Consider the following 17,378-nt stretch of genomic DNA (forward strand, 5'->3'; position numbering starts at 1 on the left):
GTTTCTGTGAGCCTTTGGCGAGTCCAAACTAACCCTTTAAAAGCTCAAAAGTCATACCAAACACAAAAAGACATACAGTATAGAGGCAAAAGTTAAATCCTCAACAAGGAAGCAATCCAATACATTTGCCAAAAACATCAAACTTTGAAACACTTTTATCATCAGAAAATAATATGGATTTTTGAAAGTGCCAGATGTAGATTACTTGTTGTTATGTAGCAAATTAAATATTAATGAAAATTGATTGTTGTGTTCATTGATATTTGATATTTTGCTATAATATATGTGGTCTAACATTACCAATATGACGCTTAAATAAGAATAAAAGGATGGAAATACTATATTTTAAATGTTAACCACATAATTGTAGAGGTTCTGTCATTTGTCTTTGCCTCAGGCTCTAAAAGAGAAATTAGTTTGTATGATCAGTATCCCTTTCTTCATGTGCACAACCGTGTGTGTGTGTGTGTGTGTGTGTGTGTGTGTGTGTGTGTGTATGTCACCCTAATGAGCAGATCTAAGTGTCAGGGTGACAGGAAGTGGAGGGAATTTGCACTCAGACACCATTTTTGTTTGATATTAGAGGTTAATGAAGGCAAAAAGAAAGCAGTGAGCTGATGCGGGAGTTTTCCTAAAAGCATCACACACACTCAGCTCAGTTCTAGGTCATCTAAGAGTCACACACACAAAGCAAGAAAAGAAAAAGCCTTTTGGTGTCAGAGATGGGGAGTCCTTATATCATGTGAGGAAAAAGAAGAGAAGAAGAAGGGATGACAAAGAGGAGACACAGAAGATGAGGGAACAGAAGTAGACGTAGTGTGTGAGTGTGTGAGGGGACTCCAGCTGTGTGTTTATCCTGCACCGGGGAAGACTGTGTCGTGCCAGCTGAGATGACAGAGCAGACGAGCCATGACACACACACACACACACACACACACACACACACACACACACACACACACACACACACACACACACACACACACACACACACACACACACACACACACACACACACACACACACACACACACACACACACACACACACACACACACACACACACACACACACACACACACACACACACACACACACACACACACACACACACACACACACAGGCTGCGTAAACACACACTCCAGAGGTGTGTTGTTCCGAGTCATGCTGAACAGATACACCTCAGCAGATTTCTATTCCATTTGTACTTTATGCGTTTACCTTCTGCTGGTAAAAAATATGGCATCAAGCAAAGTCAGCATCTGCCTCATTACACCCGTATGACCTTTTATGAATTATACAAGATCCCACACAAACACACAAATACACACATTAAGCCTCATTTGACAGCATGTTCTTTGCAGGGTTTTACCTCAGAGCAACTTACTGTAGCCTTGTGCGCTGGCATTAGTGGGTCAGTTAACCTGGAACATCCCGGACAGCAGTTGCCACGACCGGAACACAAGGTTAGGGTTGGGGTGGGACCTGCATACCCCCCCCCCCCCCCCACACACACACACACACACACTCAACCCTGAAGCTACCATCTGGCTACCTTACGTAACGGCAGAGCAGATTGTAAAATGATAGTACGCAGGAATATATCCCGTGCTTCCAACCTTTAATATACAGAATGTTATGGAGTCAAATGTGTGTAAGTCATTAATTACTTGAGGAGGAAATGCATGCCAGCAGTAGTTACAACCTTAGATTTTTATAATGTTTGCAGTATGGATGCTGAGTTAAAATAAATCTTAAGGTTGCAACGTTAATGACCAAGCCAGATTTGAGTTTAAAGAGGCTCTATAATGCCTTTTGGGGTTTACCCTTTCCTGTAGTGAATAGTCATTTTGCATGTTAATGTACGGTGGCCGACAGGTGCAAACGCATTACAAATACAACAAATATGGCTTAAATGGAAGAAACGTCTACACCAACATTACAAAACATGTGCAGCATTTACTAAAAGTGCTACATAAGCAAAACGCTGCAAATGAAAAAATGCTGCATGAAGCTCAAAACACAACGGAAACGGGGACACTAAGAAGTGATGCACACAGTTGGGATGTCGTTGGCGTTTGGGTTTTTAAAGTTAGCCAAAAACTTTAATTTACCTAAAGTATACGTTTTATTGGTTTTATTTTAACAATGTGATTGCATGTCTCCTTCTGACAGGTTAGCTTACTAGCTTACAGCAGATCTGTATTGATTTACTTATCAGCTAAGGGGCAGGACATCTCTAAGCAGTTTATCAAAGCATGTAGACATGTCACAGTAAAGGCACAACATATTAACAGGAACATTCGCATAATAAGGCCCCTTTAAATGTGCAAAAAAGTAACATCCATTATAAACAGAAAGTGAAGTGATTACGTTAGTCATAGGAAGCCCATATTTTGAGTGGTTTCTGATGTCTGCAGTTATGTCAATTTATTATTTCCGTGCTGTTAGTAAGCAGCTTGTTCTTTCTTGTTATGACTAAAGACTGTTCATTTATATCATACAGTATGCACTCAGTACTAGATGGGAAATCACAGCCCCTATTTCTTTAGAGCGGTTGGCCAAACATACAAATATTACCTTTAAAGTGTGGCTAACATTAGCTATAGCTATGCTGTGTAACAGACAGCAGTACTTGTTGAATTTATAACCTTTCAATATTCCAGCAAATGTTTATCATCAAGTCAGTAAAACAGGAAGTATTAAGCCATGTTTTCTGTTCCTAGGTGACATGCTGTTCAGTATAGCTCCTAACCTGCTGCTCCACTCTCTGCCTGTGATCCATGACAGCCAGGTGTTGTGCTGAGCCTGGGAACAGATTAAAGCCTGTCTGTCCCTCAGCCTGCTAAGCACCAGTTCAGCCTCATTCAGCGCTGAAACCAAGGCCTCGAATAGAACAGTGGTGGACCAATCACAGGCAGGGGAGGAGTGCCTCTGCCCTTCCAATAAAGTCACTGGAAAACAGTTTAATAGAGTGGATGAACAACGCCACCTAGTGTTGGTGAGGAATGTGAGTAGGTTGTGACCATGAGTTCCTGCTATGAATTATGTCAAGATTTTCTGTTTTTCAATAGAGATACGGAATGTTATTTGATCAAATGTTCTTTGTTTTGGTTTTAAAATATGAATGTTCTAAAACGTTATCTTCTTTGGAGTATTCAAAAAGTATTTTACTATAATAAGCAATTAGTTTTCTAGAGAAATCTATTCTCCTCCATACTGTAAAAGATTGTGTGACCCTCTTGCATTTTAATCAACTGTTCACTGATTGTGTACTTTTTAATGTTTCACTTTTGTTTAAACCTATTTAGGGGCAAGGCATTGAACCTGATTTAAAGGTCCCCTATTATACTATTTTTCTTTCAACAATATATTACAGCAGTGGTTCCCAAAGTGTGGGTCGCGCCCCCCTAGGGGGTCGCGGAGGTATTGCAGGGGGGTCGCGGGGGAGGGGTACGGTTTGCGTGAACTGCAGAACCGCGTCTGTTGTTAAGGTGGCACGTAATACAGTTGTTTAGTCTACATGCCACCATGAGCCTATACCACCTTAACTAACGGACCACTCACCCTGGGGTGCGTTTCCCAAAAACTTTTTGATAACAGTAGCCATGCGTGAGTCTGAGAACTGAACATTTTAAAATGGAAAAGTTTTTAACAGCGGGTCCAATCAAGCGTAAGCCTACTTTACAGTACGAGCCATCAAGCACTCCGACTCAGAAAAAGACGAGGAGATATGACGAGGTGTACATCGGGCTGGGCTTCACTAGTACGCTGGTAGGTGGTGAGGAAAGACCGCAGTGTGTTCTATGTTTAAGAGTGCTAGCCGCTGACAGTCTAAAACCCAGCAAGCTTAAACGTCACCTGGAGACCACACACCCTGAGCATAAAGACAAGCCGGCTGATTTCTTTCAGAGAAAATTAAATAACTGTCGTATCCAACAGACTAGTTTCGTAAAATCTGCGTCTGTCCCTGCCAATGCTCAGCTTGCCTCCTATAAAGTGGCCTACCGTGTCGCACAGTGCAAAAAACCACACTCAATAGCTGAGGAGGATGAAGCCACCGACAGCAACAAGGACTGTTTATTAATCACATACGTCCGATTCATTGCTGCAGGGGACATGAAAGAGGACCTGTTGTTCTGCAAAAAACTTAAAACGCGAGCCACTGCTGATGAACTTTTCAAAGTAATTGACACTTACTTGCAAGAGGCCAATCTGAAGTGAGAGGGTTGTGTTGGGGTGTGTACAGATGGGGCTCAGGCAATGGCTGGGAAGCACAACGGGCTCCAAGCACTCATAAAGCGTGTGTCGCCCAACGTTCATTGGACTCACTGTATGATCCATCGAGAAGCGTTGGCTTCTAAACAGCTGAGTCCCGAATTGAACGAGGTGATGACGGACGTCATTGCCACAGTGAACTACATCAAAACGCGCCCTGTTAAGGCCCGACTTTTCTCTGCGCTATGCGAGGAAATGGGATCCAATCACACAGCTGTTTTGTTTCACAGCGAAGCGCGATGGTTGTCACGTGGGAAGGTTCTGTCCAGGGTATTTGAGCTGCGGGAGGAAATTCGGATTTTTTTGGAGGAGGAGGGTCATGACCTCGCGGTTAATTACAGTCATGAAAATTTTCTTACGAAAGTTGCCTACCTCAGTGACATGTTCCAGAAATTAAATGAACTAAATCTGCAGATGCAAGGAACCAACACCCACCTTCCGCATCTTGCAGATAAAATAAAATCATTTTCAAGGAAATTGGAAATGTGGGAGCGGAAAATTAGGGAGGGAAACATAGACTCATTTCAGAACCTTCATGCTTTTCTTGAATCCAACAACATTCAGAACACAATCGTGCCTTGTATGAGAGCACACATCTCTGCCCTACAACAACATTTTCAGAGGTATTTTTCAGTGAAGGATTCAGCACAATATGACTGGATCCTAGACCCCTTCACTGCAGCCGCACCTACTGACTTCAGCACTGCTGAAGAGGAGCAGTTCATTGATATCACATCAGACTCCACGCTGAAACTGCAGTTTCAGGCCAAGTTACTTACTGCATTTTGGATTGGGGTGGAGGAGGACTACCCACTATTGGGTGGAAAGGCAATGGCAGTATTACTCCCTTTTGCCACGTCTTATCTTTGTGAGGTGGGCTTTTCTGCAGTGGCCTCCATAAAGACCAAATACAGGTCAAAGCTGGACATTGAGAATGAACTGAGGGTGGCCATCTCACAGTTGCCACCACGATTTGAAAAGATCTGCAGTTCAAAGCATGCCCACACTAGTCACTGAGATGTATGAAATATTTTATGAAAAAACAAATCTGGGGTATTTTTTCAAATTCAGTGCAGATGTTAAAAAGATGAAATAGGTTCAAAGTTGTACAATTTAAAAGTAAATGTAAGTTACTTTTTTTGTTATTTTGTCACTCAAGAAGAGAAGTTGCAGTTGCAAAGTTGTTAAAACAGTGCTGTTGCACACAAAACACATGAATAAATGTTATTTTGAAGTGTCTTGTAATGGTGATTATGCCCTTATTGTTTATTTGTACTGTTTGCGTGAATTTCAAAATACATTTTCAAGAAACTAAAAGTTTCGGTGTTTAGGGGGGGCTCCAAAATATGTTTAGGTCTTAAAGGGGGTCCCAGCAGAAAAAGTTTGGGAACCACTGTATTACAGGTCTCAGATATATACAGAACATGTCTCTGAAGTGTTTGGCTGAAATAACAAACAGTTCATTGTAGCATGCCATAAACCCCTCTGTTTCAGCCCCGTTCCAAAAGTCCTGTAGCTTTAAATGCTAATGAGCTGCTGCTGGCCACGCCCCTCTGAGAAGTGATTTGTTTAAAAAAAACGCAACGGTGCTCTAGGAGGAGATACAGTGATAATGTGGGCGGGTGAGATCTTTGTTGGTTAGTGGCTGATGGTTGCACAACCCAAAAAATATTGTGACATCACAAAGTGACCAAATCTGACAATCAGAAAGGTTTTTTAGCCTTTGCAGACAAATTACAAGCCCAAAAACCTATAAAACACACTACAGGAAAATCGCATAGGCATATTAGGCTATTTTAAGAAGAAAAAAACCCACTACAAGCTGACAAAACATGCCCACAAAAACTGCTTTTATTGACTGTTAAAAATAAGGCTAGATATGCTGTAGAAGATTGAGTGTCAGCTAACATGGAAGGGAAAGTGTCCTCCATGTTAGCGACACACAGGAGAGACGGATGGCCGACCTGATCCATCATGCCGAGGTGGGATGAAGCTTCTCGCTCATGGACTTCAGTTTATTTCCTGCATTAGTTGAAAGCTGATTGTTTCTGTGGACAGGCTGCAGGGTTTTTTACTATAACATACAAAACAGGCCTGAAGCAAACCCCCCCACAGACATAGTGCATAGCTGAGTAGGGTTTCCCCGAACAAAACATATTCATTTGAACAGCATCCAAGCCATTTCAATGTTTCATACATATACCATAATATATATTCATATTCAATGTACAAAGATACATTCGGAATTGCAAAGGCTCAATCATTGTAAATAAATACTGAAATGGCTAAAACACACACACACACACACACACACACACACACACACACACACACACACACACACACACACACACACACACACACACACACACACACACACACACACACACACACACACACACACACACACACACACACACACACACACACACACACACACACACACACACACACACACACACACACACACACACACACACACACACACACACACACACACGATACTGTTCAATACAAAGAGGACAATACATACCAGTGCACTGGTACTGAGGCCAGAGATACAGTTTTATATGACAACCAAACAGACATTTTGTGCACTGTTTTCAAGAAGAAGACAGTCTAGAACACAAACTTTCTAAAAAAAATTCATTAAAAGAGATAAATCATCTGTTTCGGATCTTGCTAAGAATGTCAGATTATCATATAGTTGCACAAAAGGGGGCAAAGAAGAAAATAAATAAAAGTTCTGACCTCTACATGTGGAAATAAGGATTAGAAGGCGGGTTATGTAATCCTTAGTGTGGCTGCTTCTTTGATCCTCTCAGATCCAGCACATTCTCATTGTTCACACCCTGAAAATATCAATTTCCCCTTATGAAAGTCTAAAAATATATCTTATCTGTTCACCAGGATTCCTGTTACAAAATGCTATCTACATGGAGGCAGACTCAACTGCTCAATGTTAGACTGTTTCAGCAAACTATCCATCTTTAATTTCCTTTGGTAGCAAGCGCAACATTCTTTCAAGAAAAAATAAATACTTTATCACACTTGAAAAGCTTGGTTACTTTAAACTCTTGATACCTAAGGAATATTATTAAAGTGTCTACTAGCTGGAGCTGGTGGTTAAACTGAGAGCATAGGACTGACCGCATCCTCATGTAATACTGGATAAAGTACAAATCTGGGGTCTACAAATGTTTAAGCATATCAACCAAGACAGTCGCACTCAGTTAGTTACTTGGCCTCTAGTTTGTACCTCTAAAATATCACCATTACACTCAAGTCACAGAGCTTAGAATGAGATTTCCTGAAAAATATTTCATATTTGTGTGTAAAGAAATGCTAGCAGCTCTCAGGCACAGTGGTGCTATGAGCTAAAGGCTAACGTCAGCATGCTAACACTGACGATGCTAATGTTAGCCGATGTTTGTGTCGTAGTTTAGCTGATACTTATTTACTACGTTAAATAGCACGACAAATAAAGCTTCACTGAGGTTTTGCAGGTATTTTGCCATAAACCAAAGTATTGGATGAATAAAATGTGGAACTTATGGTGGGTCAGGATCACCAAAGTTATTGCAACTCACCCTGAGGGGGGGCATGACTTTCAGCACTAAATTCCAAGACAATCCATCTAACAGTTGTTTAGGTATTAAGCCTTAGCAAAGCCATCCATGGAACCATGATGCTGCCAGCATAGCAAGAAAAAGAGGTATTTTATTGGTTAAGAGTTATTTTTATATTGCAGCAGATGGAGATTTGTTCAGATGGCTTGAAGAGTCGTTAAGGGATTCTGGGAATATTTAAAGAACAAAGGTACTGGTTATTGCAACCCTCTGGGTTTTATCAAACATTGCTGGTTGACTTTTCAGAACATCTGAGGCTTTGCTCTGTGACTGGAATGTAATGGTGGATTGAACTGGGTCTACCACTGTTACTTTATGAATATTAAGATAAATATAAGGCCATGTTCTTCTCAAATATATACTTAAAGCTGATGTGTTGCCGACTAAAACAAACCCTGACCTAGAAACATGTGGCAATAAATCCACTTTGTCTTGCATACAATCAAAAGCCAAGTTCTCAAAGGATTAAAAACATAAAACAGGGTTATGGATTCATGAAGAATCTCTAATGATTTGCTCCCTCACATGATTGCTTCCTTCTCGTGTTATTCAAGAGCACAAGAGGTGAGGTGCTAACAGGTGATTTTTGTAATGTTTGTAACTGATTTAGCATCTTGATTTAGAAGACTCCATCATGAGCGCACACAAACTGAACTGAGGGAAGGAAACCTGGAAGTGTAAGGCGGGGGACAGAATCATTGTATTTGAGGAGCAAATAAAAAACAAAAAGTTCTGTATCCAAATACAGCTTTACCTCAAATGATATTCGAAGAGGCATTATTACAGATTCAAATGTATATAATATTAGATTAAAAGGAGAAAATCATGGTTAAAACAATAACATGCAGTTCGATCACTGAGCAGCTCTCAGAGCAGTCTCTACGTGTTTCACTCTTATTGTTCAGGAAGAAAAAGTGCTGATTAAACTCGTGTCACAGGAGGGGGGAGGGGGGTCCGTCCCCCTGAACTCCTTCATGGCAGCGAGTTTGAGAGAAAAGGCAAATCAAGCATCAGGGGTCAGAGGTCAGTCCTCGTTGTCCAGGATCTGCCACACGATGAGGTGGCTGCGCTCGGCTTTAGCCTGGGAGGGGTGCAGCTTCATGGGGGGCTGCTCCGCCTCCTCCCCCTCCCCATCCTCATCACCTGAAGACGGACAGAAACAGGAAATTGGTCTCTAAATCCCCTGTGACGATAGCAGTGGTTTCTTCCTCTACATGTAGCACACTCACCCATCCTGAAGTCGATGTAGCCCTCTCCTCCGCTCATCACCAACATGGACTTGGTTCCTTCCTGAGCCGCGGCATCTGTCGTCTTATCCCCCGCTGCCTCCCCTCCACAGGAAGCAGATGGATCTGCATGACCTGAGAGCACAGAGCCACACACTTTAAATATCACCTCACAGTCCAGATTGTGTTTATCTGGCGCTTACCTTCTGCTCTGTGTGCGGTGCTTAAAACAGATCTGCGCTCACTGACTATCTTTTCATCTGCATTCACTAATATGAGAAACCAGGTAGGACTATTAAAGAGTATCAAGAATTCCCACAAACTGTTAAACTCCAAAGTGCTTGTAAAGACTGAATACCTCAAATTGAAGGACCCAATTTGACAGTTTAAGCCAAAAATCAGGTAATTTTTTGTTGTACTTTACCGGGTTAAACGATGATGCAGCTGTTGTAGACACAAATGCAGACAGTGGAACGAAACAAAACCTAGTATTAAGTTAAAAAGGTTTCAATATCTATGTATACATAATTGGGATCAATAAAGTACCTATCCATCTTTCTAATGTATATTTTTCCCCTTCATAATCACACACTTTCCAGGATTATAAGGACCTGTGGGAACCAGTTTATTATATATATATATATAAAACATATCATATCATTTGCAGTTCATATTAGCATATTAAAAAGGCATGTTCTTTTACTAGAAAGATTAAATATCCCAACAAATGACAGACTTGTTAGGACCTGAATGTTTGAGGAAACTCCATTTTTTAATGGCAGAGTTCATAAATAACAACGGGACTATAGAATAAATATATGTCTTAGCTGAATACTTGTGGAACTGACTCATTTTCTCTGAGAGGGTGAAGAGTGTTTACCTGGGACAGCGGTGAAGAACTTGACAGCATCTCTGTGACCATGGAAACAGAGCTGAGCCTGAGCCATGGAGCAGTACGGAACAAACGTCCCGGCCGTCACCTTGTCTCCGCTGTCGTCGCTGTACACTACACCTCCTGGATTGCTCCCTACTGCCTTAGTCGCCTTGTTGCCTGCTAAGGGAAAGTAATAAAGAGGCAGATCAAATGTTTTAAATGTATTTATTACACTGGCCCTGAAAGTCCGGAAAAAATCAACAACTTGTATATATTCTCAGATACATCTTAATTTCATTACAAAATAAATAAATAAATAAGATGTCGATCTAGTTCCTGAACTCACAGTCTGTCAGAGGGATGGAGATGATGACTCCGTTTCCGGTGCCGATCCATAGACGGTTAGAGGACACCATGAGAGCGGTGATCCTGACGAATGAGAAGCCTAGTTTCCCCGTGCCTGAGAAAGGAAGTAACACATAATCTGAGTTGATGGAACGGTCCTTTGTGTTTTTACGGAGGAATGGTTGTTGTGATAAAGAGTGAGCTGACCCAGCATCTTGCTGACGTAGGGCTCGATGTCCACGTCCTGAAGGTGCTGGAAGGTGTGAGCATGGAACAGCCTGAGGGTGGAGTCCAGTCTGATGGACACCCAGATACCGTCCCCGTCCCAGGCCAGCTGACGCACCTGGCTGTCCTTACGGGGGTGGGCATCAAAGGATTTCTGTAGAGGACAAAAAGTACCCAAATAAAGAAGAGTGTAAGAAGGATTTCATGACTCAAGGCCAAAATGACTTTAACACTACTAATGATAATAAAATAAGGAGGCAAAATATGACTAAATATGCTGATCCAATTTTTTCCTGTGTTTATTATTTCCCAGTCAAAAATGAAAGCTTTTATCTAAATTGTATTTTAAAGCTGCTTAAAATGTGTTCATCTGGGAAAACAGTGGGGAAAAAAATCTTTGACAGGTAATTCATTTTTTTATGTCAAGATTGTCACTTCAAGGGGATTGTTGTTGTAATACAAATTTCAGCCACAAGAGACTGAAGTGCACTGTCAGTTTTCCAGCAGTGGCCCAGTCAGTAGGGGCTTGGACTGGGAATCGTAGGGTCGCCGGTTCAAGTCCCCGAACAGACTTGAAATATGGAAAGTGGACTGCTACTTGGAGAGGTCCCAGTTCACCTCCTAGGCCCTGCTGTGGTGCCCTTGAGCAAGGCACTGGACACCTCCAATCCCCCCTCCCCATTGCTCCCCGGGCACTGCACAATAGCTGCCCACTGCTGCTAGTACTAGGATGGGTTAAATGCAGAGGACCAATTTCACTGTGTGTGCTCTGCTGTGTGCATGTATGTGACTAATAAAGAGGGTTTCATCTTCAGGGTTTCATCCTCCGATTGTAGTTGTACCTCTATCTTCATGGCTTTGGGCTGCACCACATGGATCTTGTTCCTGTAGCCGCACCACACCTTGTCATGCACTACAGTCATGCAGCGGATTGAGTGGTGGGGTCTCCCCAGGTCTAACAGATGGTAGTTGGTCAGATCCCACTGCCCATCTGCCACAAACCGAGGAAGCCATGGTTATATTTACAGATAAATCCCACATGGGGTTGATATTACTTGTTCATTTCAAAGTGGTGTGTGTTCCCTTACCTACTCCTCTGTGGAAAATGGCTAAAGTGCCATCAGAGAGACCCACCAGTACACGCCCCTTCACGTGCCTGTCAGAGAGAAGAAACAGCGCTCACATCATTCTACTCAATAGTCCTTTAGCGTTATTGAGTAGCTACATGAGAGTGAATATATGTACGTGTATTATTTCACTGTACTCACACTATGCCGAGCACAGAGTCCTTCAGCTTTATTGAGTGGAGACACTTTTTCCACTGAGCCACAGAGGAGTGGACGTAAACACTGCAATCACAAAGGCTTTCTTCACATTTCTGGAATTATGGACCATAAATAATTGTGATGGGCAACTGAACTGTAACCCTCACCATCCATTCTGAGCCCCCAGCCACATAGTGGGGAGCACGCTGCTCATTTTCTGAGCCTCCTCCCTCATCAGGTCCTGCTCCTCCGCGTTGGGGTTTGAACTCACGCCGTCTTTCAGCAGATCACTCTCCCTGCTCGTCACATACAAATTTGAGAATTAGAGAGGCTGCGATTGCATCATTTAACATTGAGGCCAAATGTGCAGCAGCTACACATCTAGGTGTGAGTAATTTTCAAACTGTTGCCACTACAGCGAGACACAGGAATGAGTCTTAATATTTGGGAATGAGTTAGAATGCTCACTGCTAGTCTCAAAATCAATGTTTTTTTAACATTTAAATGTGTGTCATGCAACAATGATGTGGTGTGTTTATATCCTAATGTTAGCTTTGTATTTCGTGCAATTGCATTTAGGTTTTAACAATTATAGGCAGTGTTAATATGTGGAGGTTATCCTGTTGAACAAAAAGTGTTTATGATTATCTCAAAATTCCCAAAACTACAATGGAAAAAATACTCATTGCTTTTTGTCGAGAGAGCCCTTGTAATGCTTACTGGTAGTTCGGCCACACCAAAAATATTCGGCATCACTGCACCACTCTCTACACAATCAATAAAAAGGGCGTGAGATTATTGGTAGCAGAGTGGTAGAAGCCAAGTGTTACAAAGCAATGCCACTATAGTATTGAAACAAAGAACAATGGTGTCCAATGGAGGTGTTTCTTTGGGGATTTTAGCCTTTGAATACCATTGACATGCACAAAAAACCCATTTAAAACACTACAGGAAAGGGAACACCCCCAAAATCATAATAGGGCCTCTTTAATGCATTCTATTCAAAATGTACCATCACACAGATACAGCTCCGGAAACCACTCAAAATTGTCCTTAAATCTTTATCTCTACATGTATGGCAGTCATTCTTTTGTCTGTTGAATTCCAACAGAGAAAAATTGTCAGTAGCTCATAGAATACAAAAATAAAATAAAAATTGAACTCAAATACATCCCTATAAATAATAAAACAAGAGAAAATGATAATGCTGAAGTGGTCTCTTAATTTTTTCCACAGCTGCATGTACACAGGTTTTATGTGATTGGATGTTGTTGCTTAATGGGTTTGTTTACGGTTATTCTGAGGAATGGTTTTATTTTACTGACTGAAACGTACATTGTGTACCTCTGAGTGTAGTTGGCTGGAGCCTCTGCTGTGTGCTGGGCCCCCAGAGGGTCGGTGAACACGTGTTCAGTGTACGCTCCCCGCAGGCTTGTTCTTTGGTCTGCAGGTCCTGCACTGGCCTCGGTCGCCTCTGTGGCTTCCTCTGCGGATCTGGATTCTGGAGAGAGGAGCATCTCTCAGTAAACGTGATAGACTCATATGTTGGAGTAATATTTATGGCGTCATTGTAGCTTTATTACTATATGTGCCAGAGAGGTACAAAATTAAACAGGAAACAGTAAGGACTTTAAAATCTTCATGGCTAATAAATTCAATTTTGGTTACTATATAGTCTCTCATCACATTTCCCACCTCTCAGCACAACATCTTGGAAAAACAAGCTGCATTCATGGAAATTGCAGGTTATTAGTTAATATTTAATTAATATGTATGTTTAAATGTATCAATTTTGCAGATAGTATAAGAAATATAATCATATTGTTGTCAAATATTTGACAGTTTACTTTATAAAGTACATAAAGAATAATACATTTCAGATATTCCAACACACTGTGGAAGGGTAAGGAGTTTTATTTCTTTTTTAAAATGCATTTTCTATCCTTTTTATTAGTTTAAAAGTACCTCTCTGAAGCTTGTTAAACACTGACTGATGTGCATGCTAATGTGAGGCAGGAAAGGCATGTGACAGTAAACGTCTCTGACCGGTTTCTCCGTCCTCTCCTGGACTGCCTGCTGTCTGAGGAACCGCTGTCACTCCCTCCACCTCACAGCCCACCACAGTGATGCCTCCGAGCACGTCGTCTCCCCCCGCTGAGCTGCTCTCCGTTGATTGTGAGCAGACGTTTGCCACTGCTTCTGTTTCAGAGTTTGGAGCTACTTCCTCACCAGCCGGGTAGTCAGTCTCTCTTGCACCTAAAAAATATTTGAAAAGATGGGCCACCTTGTAATTGGTGCAGTTCATTTGTGCATCATTTGAGTTGATCTTTTTCTCAGCAATCAGATGCACATTTATTCACCCACTGACCTGGAACGCTGGCGATGCAGAGGACGTGGGAGTCACACACGAAGAAGCTCTCCAGGATGTTTCCAGCCTGGTTGGCGTCGATGACAACGACTTTGGTGGTGGACTCCGTGCTGGTGCAGATCCAAACCAGCGACGACATCTCATCGTTCTGCCGCAGCTCCTTCTGCTGATCCTGCAGAACAACCCAAAGAGTGTGATTCGTAATCCTTTATATGATTATCCTCGTCACTGAAACCTGTGTGCCTGTGGGTTTGTACCTCGAGTTCTTGATCCAGTTTATCCAGGCTGCTCTGGGATCCTTTTCTCCTCTCAGGGCTCTCTGGTCCAGACAAGTCGCTGTAGAAGACGCTGGCTCCTACGATGGAGCCTCCGTCCCTGGTTTTACCTCCGGAGAGGTTCACCCCAGCAGCACACCACAGCTAAAGCACCGACACAGTGAATACGATGATGAATTTATGAATGCATCCCTTTTGCACAGGTTTACTGTATTGCATAGGTTTTGATAGCTTTTATATTCAGTTTGAGTCACAGCGAAGGATAAAGACAAACAATAATGCTTGTGATGCAATATTGTAATACCATATTGGTTTGAAGACAATTAAAAAAAGTCTTAGCTTAGCTTGTGGTGCTCAATGTGTCAAATAATACATTTGAAAAGCTCTATAACAATGTCTCTTTCAGACCATGACGCATTTACTCAAGATGATCCAAAGACCTTGTTGGGAGCAATTTCATGTCAGCTCTCCTGAACTCATCTTTTCAGCTCATGCGAGGAGGCCAACATTGTATACATATTGCACTAACATCCCCTCTTTTAGTCGATAAAAGCTAGCTTCTGCACTGTGATGATAGAGAGAACAGTTCCTGTATTACACTGCCTTCAACAAGCTCTGTGGATTATATTGAGCAATGAGGATATTATTTCTGAATAAAGACATTACTGTTGTCAAGTTGATGTTTTTAAATGTTACAATGCATCTGAGAGAAGGCAGAAATCCACTGAACCAGTGAAATGTTTGGACACACCTTCTCATTTGAAGGTTTCTATTCATTTTCTAAGTTGTAGATTAATACTGCAGACATCAAAACTATGAAAGAACACATATGGAATTATTTACCAAAGTACAGATTTCCATTGGTCAAATGTCCATTCTGTGTGTTTCTTGGCCCAAACAATTCCCTTCTTCTTGTTATTCATCCTCAGTAGTCGCTTCCTTGCAGCGATTTGAACATGAAGGCCTGATTTACGCAGTCTCCTCTGAACAGTGGAGGTTGAGATTTGTGTGCTGCTTGAGCTCTGTGAAGAATGCATGTGGGCTCTAATCTGAGTGCTGTTCATTTTTGGTTTCTGTGACCGAAAAACTCAGGTATTTATCCTCTGCAGCAGAGGTAACTCTTGGTCTTCTTTCCTGGGGCGGTCTTCATGAGTCAGTTTCATCAAAGCGTTTGATGGTTTTTGTGACTGCACTATAGGATACGTTCAAAGTTCTTGAAATGTGCCGGAAGTAATGATGGACTGTCGTTTCTCTTTACTGAGTTGAGTGGTACTAGCCATAATATGGATTACAACAGGAGTCAAATAGGGCAATCCACTGCGCACTAAACCTACCTCTGCAGACCACAATTGATGGTCTCAAACACATTAAATAAATCCACAAATTGACTCTTGCCCAGGCACACCTGTTCATTTAAAACAATTCCAGGTGACTCCCTCATGAAGCTGTTAGAAGGAAGTCAAGAGTGTCGTCAAGGCAAAAGGGGGCTACTTTGAAGAATCTAACATATAAATCATATTCTGGATTGTTTAACACTATTTAGTTAACTACATCATTCCATATGTGTTCTTTCATAGTTTTGATGTCTTCAGTATTAATCTACAATGTAGAAAATAATTTAAATAAATAAAAACCGTGTGAATGAGATGGTGTGTCCAAACTTTAAACTGGTACTGAAAAAGATGCATTTCTGAATGTGGGCTGAACTGTCCCTTTAATATTGTGGAGAAGACAATACATTTTGATGCAGTTCTAATACATTAGGAAGCTGAAGGACATACCTTCATAGAAGCATCTTTCTCGTCCACTGGTCTGAGGAAGACAGGAACAGGTAGATTCTTCATCTTACTCTCTACCTGACCACCGTTGGCCTGGAAAAAGACGAACATGCATTAGTTTGTTTCAGCTCACATCACAGTACCGTGATCTGAAGCGGAGCAGACGCTCTGGAGCTCTCCTTACTTTGTACTTCTTGGGCAGACTCCAGCCATAGGCCTGCACTCTGCCGTCCTCCTTCTGAACGTGAGCTTTCACCTGCTGGTACTGAGCCCGCTTCTGCTCCCGCCGGGACACCACGTTATCCGCTGCCACTCTGCGGACGGGACAACAGCTCACTGACACAAGGCTTTCCATAGTTTCTCTACTTTTACTACAAGTTGCTGATTATAATTTTGTACTTCCGAGGGTAGTAATTCATACTGCTTCCTTATTTCAAATCTTTATAACTTCTTGTAACTGCAAGTCTGTTTCACTGTAACTGGTGAAATGTTCGCCATGATTGTAAAGAAATAAATACTTTTGTACTTTTACTGAAGTAAGATTTTGAATGAGAGACTTTTACTTGTAATGGAGTATTTTAACCTGAATTATTTGTACTTTTACTCAAGTAAAGCATGTGAATACTTCCTCCACCACTGCTTTTATCACTTAAAGAAACAGGGACGAGTAGAAAAAAAGGGATAAAAACATTGTGTATTATATTATGAAGCAATTACTTTGAGGTCATTATGTTTTGCATGTCCTATAATGAATAGTTAATCCGATTTTTCACAAGTATCAGAAATAAATCCCCACACTATGCAGCTGAAGCATGAGTGTTAGGAAGGACTTGGCTATACATCCAATATAGCAAGATCCCAAAATACTTTATGCAGACAATTAACAATCCACTCAGTTTGGATTGTTAATACAGACAATTGAAGCAATGCATTTCTCAGTGTGATCAATATTAAACAGGGAAATCGGAGTTTATGAAATCCCTGCTGCAAAATTTTTCCTTCGTTTTTGCTTGATGGTGGAGTAGTTGAAAGAACTACAAGCAGTTTCACTTTTTATCACTGTGGGTAAATCTGATCTGTATGAGAGATGAAATAAATGCTTTTGAGTCAATAG

At 41.5% G+C, this 17,378-nt stretch overlaps 1 protein-coding gene across 8 annotated transcripts in view; it reads right to left on the reverse strand.

Annotated features, from left to right (window-relative positions):
• Nucleotides 1–6,112: 6,112 nt before the first annotated feature.
• spag9b (sperm associated antigen 9b) overlaps nucleotides 6,113–17,378 on the reverse strand; it is a 41,479-nt gene continuing 30,213 nt past the window's right edge. For 6 of the 8 annotated variants that reach the window (XM_063892769.1, XM_063892768.1, XM_063892772.1 and 3 more), the window contains 15 exons: nucleotides 16,449–16,578; nucleotides 16,268–16,357; nucleotides 14,469–14,630; nucleotides 14,212–14,383; nucleotides 13,890–14,099; nucleotides 13,179–13,344; nucleotides 12,011–12,139; nucleotides 11,847–11,927; nucleotides 11,667–11,734; nucleotides 11,421–11,569; nucleotides 10,561–10,732; nucleotides 10,355–10,468; nucleotides 10,015–10,188; nucleotides 9,138–9,269; nucleotides 6,113–9,051 (listed from right to left, as the gene is read on the reverse strand). In XM_063892769.1, coding sequence (XP_063748839.1) covers nucleotides 8,933–9,051; nucleotides 9,138–9,269; nucleotides 10,015–10,188; nucleotides 10,355–10,468; nucleotides 10,561–10,732; nucleotides 11,421–11,569; nucleotides 11,667–11,734; nucleotides 11,847–11,927; nucleotides 12,011–12,139; nucleotides 13,179–13,344; nucleotides 13,890–14,099; nucleotides 14,212–14,383; nucleotides 14,469–14,630; nucleotides 16,268–16,357; nucleotides 16,449–16,578 — 2,068 coding nt within the window. In that variant the 3' untranslated portion in view covers nucleotides 6,113–8,932. The remainder of the gene's footprint in view (nucleotides 9,052–9,137; nucleotides 9,270–10,014; nucleotides 10,189–10,354; nucleotides 10,469–10,560; nucleotides 10,733–11,420; nucleotides 11,570–11,666; nucleotides 11,735–11,846; nucleotides 11,928–12,010; nucleotides 12,140–13,178; nucleotides 13,345–13,889; nucleotides 14,100–14,211; nucleotides 14,384–14,468; nucleotides 14,631–16,267; nucleotides 16,358–16,448; nucleotides 16,579–17,378) is intronic. The other 2 variants (XM_063892774.1, XM_063892771.1) reach the window with 2 other exon arrangements.

This window comes from Eleginops maclovinus, chromosome 10, assembly GCF_036324505.1.
Source record: "Eleginops maclovinus isolate JMC-PN-2008 ecotype Puerto Natales chromosome 10, JC_Emac_rtc_rv5, whole genome shotgun sequence".
In the NCBI taxonomy this organism is placed as follows: Eukaryota; Metazoa; Chordata; class Actinopteri; order Perciformes; family Eleginopidae; genus Eleginops; species Eleginops maclovinus.